The 9,057-nt window shown below is 32.1% G+C and overlaps 2 protein-coding genes across 3 annotated transcripts; one reads left to right on the top strand and one right to left on the bottom strand.

Annotated features, from left to right (window-relative positions):
• Positions 1-823: 823 nt before the first annotated feature.
• Positions 824-2,442, top strand: LOC123003615 (Golgi to ER traffic protein 4 homolog). The gene is made up of 5 exons (XM_044396492.1): positions 824-984; positions 1,057-1,135; positions 1,186-1,389; positions 1,442-1,749; positions 1,799-2,442. Exons 1-5 carry the CDS (start codon positions 872-874, stop codon positions 2,049-2,051), a joined length of 957 nt encoding a protein of 318 aa, XP_044252427.1. The 5' UTR covers positions 824-871; the 3' UTR covers positions 2,052-2,442.
• Positions 2,443-3,836: 1,394 nt separating this feature from the next.
• LOC123003746 (serine hydroxymethyltransferase) lies at positions 3,837-8,808 on the bottom strand. Of its 2 annotated transcripts, none has more exons than XM_044396717.1 (5): positions 8,218-8,808; positions 7,592-7,821; positions 7,396-7,541; positions 7,217-7,347; positions 3,837-4,811 (listed from the first exon to the last, which is right to left on the bottom strand). In XM_044396717.1, the coding sequence occupies exons 1-5, from the start codon at positions 8,263-8,265 to the stop codon at positions 3,885-3,887; spliced, it is 1,482 nt and encodes a 493-aa protein (XP_044252652.1). In that variant the 5' UTR covers positions 8,266-8,808; the 3' UTR covers positions 3,837-3,884. The 2 variants fall into 2 exon arrangements, with proteins under 2 accessions (XP_044252652.1, XP_044252653.1); XM_044396718.1 differs by lacking the exon at positions 8,218-8,808 and adding an exon at positions 7,908-8,127.
• Between the last annotated feature and the right edge of the window lie 249 nt (positions 8,809-9,057).

Genomic DNA, 9,057 nt, shown 5'->3' with positions numbered 1-9,057 from the left:
TAAGCGTAGAAATTTAAAACGTGTTTGCTGAGAAAGATAAAATGTAATAATGACAAATGAGAAATGTCAAAATAACTTTTATACAAATTATGACAGGAAACCGTGGTGAACAATTTGTATGCACCAAAAACGTCTCATTTTAGAATGTTTTGAGACCTTTCATAAAATAATTCAATTTGCCTAGTTCAATATTTTAATTTTTATAAAATATTTTTTTGACATCTAGCTAATATAAGAACTGCCTTGCGGCATAAGTCCTCAACTAGGACGCCTTCTTGATAGGAAGACTTTTTGATCGCACTGTATTACTAAAATATTTTGAGTACTAGTATTTGAGTATTAGTCTGTGGTAGAAGTCTGTCGTTTATCTTTAATTACAAAAATATCAAAAAAACAAGTCAGTAATAATTTGTCTACAAGAAACAAAGTTTAACTTATTTTCATTTTTATTTTCCATTAAAGCAAAAATATGGTTCTCAGGAAATTATAAGCTTTCTTAAAGTTGGGTATTAAACATTTCTTTGGGCCAAAAATTATTTTAATTATTTATTTATTAATTTTTGGATTGACATATTGACCATTTTTTTGAATGTCACTGTACATATAACAATTTTTACTGTACCTAATTATGCCTCTGATATATTTTTTTTTCAATGTAGAGAGTTCATTTTTCTTTTTTACGTCAACTGTTCTTTGAGATTTTACCAAATAACTGCACACAATTCGGACATTATTTTGACGAATGTTTAACAGGTATTCTTATAAACTTGGAACGTATTGTATATTGTCGTAAAATACATGAGAAACAGGCTTCAAAACGTCAAAAACGAAAATTCCTATGGGAGCCTGCCGTGACATTTCCTAAATAAACATGGCGGCTTCCAATGTCCGTGGTGTTTCTCGAGTTTTAGAAAAGCTAGAAAATTCCGTCAAAAATGGAAACTATTACGAGGCCCATCAGATGTACAGGACTTTATATTTTAGGTAAATAAGGCAGTTATGACTTTTTATAAAACACAATTCCAGAATGTTCCGTACCTAACCTCAATATTTCAGGTACTTGGCCCAGAATAAATATAAAGAAGCTCTAGACATGCTCTACAACGGTTCCCTTTTATTCCTAGAACACGATCAGGTGTTTGGTTTCAAAATCTGTCACATTTGTTATTATTTGCAAATTTGTAGCTAATCAGCGGTGCAGATTTAGCAATACTATTAGTGGATGTTCTAGTCAAGTCTGAGGAGAAAGATTATGACGGATGGACTCCAAAGTTGTGCAAAATCTTTTCAAATATTAGTACTACAACTCCTGAACGGGAGACGTTTCTAGCACAGGCTTTAAGGTGGTCTTCTAATCATAGAAGTTTTGGACACCCTTTCCTACACCAAGTGTGTTTCAACGAAATTTATTGTTGCAGTGATCTAAGTTTCGGTATTTTAGTGCATAGCGCAAGTTTATTGGAACGAGAAAAATTATTTCCAAGCTCGCCACCATTACATCTATTCTAAAGATGGCCAAGGCTGTGCGAAATTATTAATTGAGTTTCAAAGTACACAGGGCTTTCAGTGTGAAGCAGATTTGTTTATTGCACAAGCAGTGTTCCAGTATTTATGCCTAAGTAATAAAATCACAGCTTATCAGACTTTCACAAGCTATACTGAACAGCATCCTCGGATAAAACGATCAGGGCCCCCATATCTACTGCCTCTACTCAATTTCATCTTCTTTTTATTACAGGCCATTGAAAGGTAAAATGCGGTAGAAAGTCGTGCCATAATAATTTGAGTTGATTTGTAGTCGAAAACTACCCACTTTTGTAGTACTATGTGAACAATATGAGCCGTCCATAAAGAGGGATCCTTGTTACGTGGGGTATTTGGACAAAATAGGTCAAATATTCTTCGGTCTCAAGCCTCCGCAACAAAAACAGGGCGGCCTCTTTGGGAATTTTTTCGAATCGTTTTTGAGGGGTTTGGACGATAGTGACGATGAGGCACCTCAAGCCTCCACGTCAAAACCTCCAGAAATGTTGCACACTGAACTAGACTAGTAATGGGTTTTAAATTGTTTTTCTGGGGATTTTTTATATGATGAATCACGTGTTGTAATTATTCAGTAAGTTATTTAAATTATATTGTAGATTATCGGATTACATACTTACAATCAAATTGTATTGTTTAACTTTTTAAGTTTTTACAACATTTAAAAAATCACTTTGTAAATGGATATATTATTATATGCTATAATTATTATGTAATACAATTAATTGCGGAACTTTGTGAAGTAGGATGTCTTGAAAAAACTTCAGGCTTATTTTCCTTTCAGACTGATGAATTGTGTGTTTTTTTTAAGATATCTCTTTGTCATTGTTATCCATGATATATTCCTTTTTAAATTTTATTTAAATGCTTGTAAAATAAATTTTATCAGTTACTTTTTGATATCATTTGTAATCATTAGATTTGAAAATCAAATCTGCACGTCATTCACATTGTTTGACTTAATTGTCCTCGAATGGTGGTGTTAATTGTAAAAGAAAACATTGCATGAGAAACATTTAACCTATTTTTATTAGTTTATTTCAAAGCAGCACTTAAATTTCATTAAGTTGCCACACAAGTAAGTAATAATTAATTTTTCTCCATAATAATAGACAAGACATCATAGGTTCATTTTTCAAAAGCTAAAAGGAAAATTGACTTCAAAAACGATTTCCAATTAAAATATATTTGTCAAATTACGGAATTATAAGAATTTTTTGGTTTCATATCTTTAATTACTGACGCTGTGACTCAAAACACGATTTTGTTTGAGATAAACCAAAAAAAGTGTAGGTACAAATCGCTCACCTAACCCATTCATTAAATCATTACGTAAGAGAAATTAATATTTTTTTTTATTCCTTAGTCGTAATTGTTATTTGGGTTTTTTGATTCGGTAATTTTTGGGTTGAAGTTTTTGTCGCAATTTTTCTTAATGTTATTGTTAATTTATGTTTTATTTGTCTGTAGAATTTTTGATAATCGCTTTGTGTTAGTCCAGAGAAAATGAAATTTAATGCAATTTTCTGTTATACCATTTATCTATAAAATGTAACTGAAGAGTGTTTCTTTTTACCATAAAAATCACAAAAACTTACCGTATTGTAATATACCAGGTGAATAAAAAGTATGGAACCAAAAAACTAATTGATGAACGATAAAGTACTTTAATGATATGATGTTTTATCAAGAATAAAATTTTTCAAATTTTTTTTTTTTTGAGTTCTACAAAAAAATTTATTTTTTTAAATAGCAACCCACTATAAAACAATTTTTCTCATAAAGGTTATGATCTAAGGATTACAACTATCTATTTTATATTTAATTTTTTCATTAATTGCAATTTTGACTAAAAGAATTGCATAACTCAAAAACAAGACAAAATTTCGTTCTCAAAATACGATCTCATTTTTTATATTAGGTTAATTTATATTAATTATTATTTTCTGAAGACAAATGATTTAAAAAACCGCTTAGTTCCATACTTTATATTCACCCTGTATGTATTTTATCTTTAATTGCTTATAGGAGTTATAGGGTATGTCAGAAAAAAAAATTTGCTGTCTCTAACCTTGATCTTTTTGCTGACACTTCTAGTTAACATAAATTTCATTTTCGTCATATAAAAATCCTAGAAATGGTTTGAACTTGTGAATTGTTTTTTATGTAAAAGTAAAATACCATCACTTTTAATATGAATTTACTTTTCAAAGTGGCCTGTGATGGTGATCTGTGAAATTAAGTTGGCACCATTTTTTTTTTCAGTTTTATTCAAAATAAATTTCAATCAATAATTTATACATAAAACGTATATATCAAACAAAAAAAAAATAATTAAATCATCAATATTCGGGATATCCCGGCATCGGGAATTTACAACTAAACTCTTCAATTTGAGCTCTCAAATCCGCCACCTTCTTCTTAACCTCCTCGTCACATTCAATTGTTTTCTTGAAATCCACCAATTTGGGCCCCGATTTGGCACTAATTTCTTTCGCTAATTTCAATGCTTTATCAATATACTCAACAACTTGATCCATATCTTTCTCTACCAGCCCCCTTGTGGTCAAAGCCGGCGTTCCCAACCTAATTCCCGACGGATTTAAAGCGCTCTTATCTCCCGGAACCGTATTCTTATTACAAGCAATCGAGACTTCTTCCAGGATAAACTCAGCCTTTGCCCCCGTAAGCCCCACATTCCTCAAATCGACCAACAACAGATGGACTTCGGTACCACCGGTGGCAATTTTGTACCCCTTCTCCTGTAAGCCCTTACAGAGTCTCTTCGCATTTGCGATAATCTGCTTCTGGTACTCGACGAATTCGGGCGTCGTCGCCTGCTTCATAGTAGTGGCAATGGCTGCAATGGTGTTGTTGTGAGGACCTCCTTGGAGGCCGGGGAAGACAGCTTGGTTGATCTTCGATTCGAGGTCGTACATAATGGGTTCGCCCTTGGCGTTGTGCGATCGCACGCCCTTTCTGAAGAAGATGACACCGGCTCTGGGGCCTCGCAGACTCTTGTGTGTGGTGGTACTGACCACGTCGGCGTACTCGAAAGGACTGGGGGTGACTCCTGCGGCCACCAATCCGGAAATGTGAGCCATGTCGGCCATGAGGTAGGCGCCGACTTCGTTGCAAATCTCGCGGAAACGCTTGTAGTCGAGGGCGCGGGAGTAACAGCTAATGCCGGCGATGATGATACGGGGTTTAAACAAGCGAGCAGTTTTGGCGAGTTGCTCGTAGTCGATGAGGCCGGTTTCGACATCGACCTGAAATCAAATACAAAAATATTACATAAAAACAGCAAAAATATGTAAACCTTATTGTCATGTTAAACATGATTTCAAAACCACTCTGTAAAATTATGGAACAATCTTATTAAAACTGAAAATATTTTGTTTTTACAAAAATGCTTGAACAAGTCAATTTTCTTTTTAAAAATATACAATTTTCAATTTGATTTAAAATTTTGCAATTTTTGGTTTTTGAGTAATATCATCGCCTTTTTTTAAATGGGAACCCCTAATGATTTTTAGACAATTCGATAGATCTTTTAATTGTTAAAATGACAACATTAAATATTACAGTTTTCGAAAAAAAATCATCAAAAAAGTGAAATAATATCAAATGAGTCCCTGAAACAGCTATTTTCAGGAACGTATACAAAAAAGATAATTGTTTATAAAGTGTCATAATTGAAATCAAGATAATTAATCCGAATTTTTACATTATAACATCCTGTTTCACACCAAATTCGAAAAATTCTTTTAATCTATAAGTAGATATACAGGTGCGCCAGAACTCGCGCCCCAGAGAAAAATGCCGTGTAAGGTTCTAAGATATCAGGGACATGAAAAAAATGTTTAAAAAAAAATTAATCTATAAAAATTTCGAAGTTATGAGAGTTTAAATTTTGCACTTTGACTTTATTTATTTCTGTTGGAAAGATAATTTTCCAAGTTTTTTTGTTACAGGCTATTAGAAGAGGAAGCTGTATCCTAAATTGTGACTCTGTTCAATGTTATTTCTGGCTTTTATTGACAAAATGTTTGTAACTACTAAATAATTGTAAAAAAACATATACAAGTTTATCAGTATCATTAATACACATAAAAAAATGTCAAATGTCAAAAAATAAATGTCAAAATTTTTTGACAGAATTTTTTAAACATTTTTTCCATGTTCGTGGTATCTTATCTTACTTGAAATTTTTACCTGGGGCGCGAGTTCTGACGCACCCTGTATAAATATCTTATCATTTTATTTACAACACAAAATTTGAATAGCCACTTCACTGATAATTAGAAGCTGTCTAGATTTTAAGTAAAAAATTGATTTTTCTCTTATCAAAATCGTCTTATTTCTAAAATTGGCATAGGCGTGTACCTAATACTTATTTTTTCACTTCCTAAAATTAATAATTATTTTTGCACGGTAGGGAATAGAAATCAACTTTGACAGATGTCGAAATTCTTCTCCGAAGGAAATAAGTGAGCGTAAGTCATTGTTAGGCTCATTGTCAACAACATTTTTATTGTTACCATGGTGGAATTTCAAAGACTTTATGCTAATTTTTGAAACAATTGTCAAATAATTTGTCAAAAAATTCAGTTCATTCAATTGCAATTCTAAGAGTAAAAGTGATATTTCATTTATTTTATTCCCGACATAATAATGTATCAGATTATTAGTAAAAACGAGGGAATAAAGCTTCATTTTATTCCCTGGTGGGGGGAAAAAATAAATGTCGATGCACAAAAAACTGTCGTTGATTTATATCATAATAAAAAAATAATAAGAATTTTAACATCCTGTTTCGAGAAATTCTTATAATTTATAAGTAGATAAATATAAATATCTTATCATATTATTTACAACACAAAATTTGAGTAACCACTTCACTAATAATGAGGAAATGTCTAGATCATAGGTATGAGATTGATTATATCTTATCAAAATTATCTAATTTATAAAACTGCTAGATCTAAGCTTTCAATATTAATTTTTTCACTTTTTAACATTAAACAACTTTAATATAATATAATACAGGGTGCGCCAGAATTCGCGTTCCAGAGAAAAATGCCATGTAAGGTAAAATACCGGGAAGATGGAAAAAATGTTAAAAAAATTCTATCTGCGCTTAAAATAAATGTCAAAATAGAACTTTTTAAACATTTTTTCCATGTTCCTGACATCTTATTTTACTTGATATTTTTCTCTGAGGCGCGAGTTCTGAAACACACTGTATTTTCTTTCATTCGCTATTTTTTGACATTACAGTAATGACATTATCTTATTTGACACGATGTAACTAGATTTTCTTAACTTTAATTAAGTTTTTTTCAAATATTTTTTTTAAACAATAATTTTTAATAAAAGTACATTTTGCACTTGTCTGTACTAAGAGAACTTTTTTTGTCAGAATAACATTTTCTATCACTGGTTTACTTATGGAGGTTTGCTGTTGGGTTGCGACAAAAAAATCCCTCTCATGAATAACCCTGTAGATAAGCACTTCAACTTTAATATTCAATACTCAAACACTCTTATTGCACAATTTGATAAAATTGTGGGAATCCAGAATTTGTTAAAATATAAACAGGAAATGTAATGTTTACTCAATTGATTTTTAAGAAAAGCCAATGATTAAGAATGCTTTTTTACAAAACATTACCTTGTATGGCATTGATTCAAAGAATATAGAGGTGGCTGAAATTTTCTTTGTTGCAGTGAAGAAACCATGAGTCAAATGGCCCCCATCTGGCAAATCCAACCCCATGATACGACCATGGGCCTCAACCAGACCTAACAACAAATTGTTACAAATAAACCTCATCAGATTTGAAGAAAAACCTGTATAAACAGCAAAATTGGCAGGTGAACCGGAATACGGCTGCACATTCACACCCCATTCCTCTGGATTTAGTCTATAAGCTTCTAAGGCACGTTTTTGAGCTAAACGTTCAATTTGGTCTATAAATTGGTTGCCCCCATAATACCTGTCATTGGGATTGAAGGGTGAAAAAGTTAACATTTTAATAACGAGTACCTTTGTCCTGGCAAACCTTCGGAATATTTGTTATGCAGACAAGTGCTTAAACATTGTAATACGGGAAGTGAAGTAAAATTTTCCGAAGCAATCATTTCTAAACCGGTCAATTGACGTTTTTTTTCCTCTTGGATAATAGCAAAAAGTTCAGGATCGGAATCCCAAACGTTTGAATGTAAGACTTGTTGACTCATTTTCCTTAATTGGGTTACAGTCAATCGTTGTAGATTCTGAAAATTTATATTTTTTATTAAAACATTCATTTTTGACAAGAATGTGTAAAACGTTCAAAAAAGTAAGGTTATGTGGTCCTAACCTCAAAACTTTAAACTCGAATTATTTGCAATTTTCGGGCAGTATTTAAAAAGAAGTTATCACAGAACTGTTTCACTAGTCACACTGATGTTCAACCAATCGTTCAAAGCTTCTTAAGAAATGTTTTAGAAAAAGTGAATCTTGATAACCTCTCTTTTATCAAAATACATGTTTGAGGTCACAGGGCCTCAGAATAGCCCAATTAAATGACGTTCTCGGTTGCTTAACTCGAAAACATCGTTGTTTGTTTCAATTTGCGCAAAATGAGATGTTATTTCACGAAGAATTTGTTAAAATTGTGGTTTACTTACCCAACTGTTCAACAGGTGGTTGGCGGTCGAAAAAGCGCGCGAAAACATTTTGAATTCGAAGGAATGAAAAAAGTGAACTTTTCGACAGGGCGAAGAGGCCAAAAAAGAAGGATTACGTTTACTATTGCGCTGCGTTAACCTCAGGGTGACGATAAGGACAACGGCCCGCTGATTTATTGAAATGGTGGAATGTTATCACTAATTACTCAATTCCCTATTTTGCTACAGATTTGAATCTTGGTGGTGACGAAAATTATCATGTTGCAATAATTTCGATCGAGTACGTGATTTTTCCAAGAAAACAATTTTATTAATAATGCAAATTGTGTCGGCGATGTGAAGAAAAACACGGGCGATTTAGAGTACCATTTATGGATTTATGGTAGAAACAAGTTGTTAATGCAACGGGTAACAATGTTATTGGAGGTATTTCACCTTAGTGCAAGTTCAGTGAAATTATAGAAAGTGATCGATTAGAATTCTGTTCTAATGCATCACGTATTTAGGTAAATTTTTGGGGATTCTAAATAAGGAGCCTTAAACTGATTTGGGAAGGACACATATGGTCCTATTTTCCTGATCATTTGAATAATTGTGATAAGAAATTAGAAAATTGGTACAATTTCTATCCGCAAATGTATGTACGAGATGTAGAGACATTAAAAAAGGATTTGTGAATGTTAGACTTAATTAACCTAATACAATTATTTAATAATTGAGTGGAGAAATAAGGAGACTAATTTAAAATGATAGGTACCTTTTTTTCAGTTTTTTCAATTGAGTCATTTGGTATATCATATCCCAATGAATTATGCTAATTTATTTTGTTACAACCAGTAT

The sequence above is a fragment of the Tribolium madens genome, unplaced genomic scaffold (genome assembly GCF_015345945.1).
Source record: "Tribolium madens isolate multiple individuals breed KSU strain unplaced genomic scaffold, Tmad_KSU_1.1 Scaffold_1;HRSCAF=32;Tcas5.2_LG8, whole genome shotgun sequence".
Classification (NCBI taxonomy): domain Eukaryota; kingdom Metazoa; phylum Arthropoda; class Insecta; order Coleoptera; family Tenebrionidae; genus Tribolium; species Tribolium madens.
The sequence above is the reverse complement of the archived record's forward strand: the minus strand, read 5'-3'. Positions and strand labels throughout refer to the sequence as shown.

Coding starts and splice junctions, on each gene's coding strand:
- LOC123003615 (XM_044396492.1), top strand. CDS start 872: ATGGCGGCTTCCAATGTCCGTGGTGTTTCTCGAGTTTTAGAAAAGCTA. Junction 985..1,056: donor TACAGGACTTTATATTTTAG/GTAAATAAGGCA, acceptor TCAATATTTCAG/GTACTTGGCCCAGAATAAAT. Junction 1,390..1,441: donor GACACCCTTTCCTACACCAA/GTGTGTTTCAAC, acceptor TCGGTATTTTAG/TGCATAGCGCAAGTTTATTG.
- LOC123003746 (XM_044396717.1), bottom strand. CDS start 8,265: ATGTTTTCGCGCGCTTTTTCGACCGCCAACCACCTGTTGAACAGTTGG. Junction 7,542..7,591: donor GAAGGTTTGCCAGGACAAAG/GTACTCGTTATT, acceptor TCCCAATGACAG/GTATTATGGGGGCAACCAAT. Junction 4,812..7,216: donor TTGAATCAATGCCATACAAG/GTAATGTTTTGT, acceptor ATTTGATTTCAG/GTCGATGTCGAAACCGGCCT.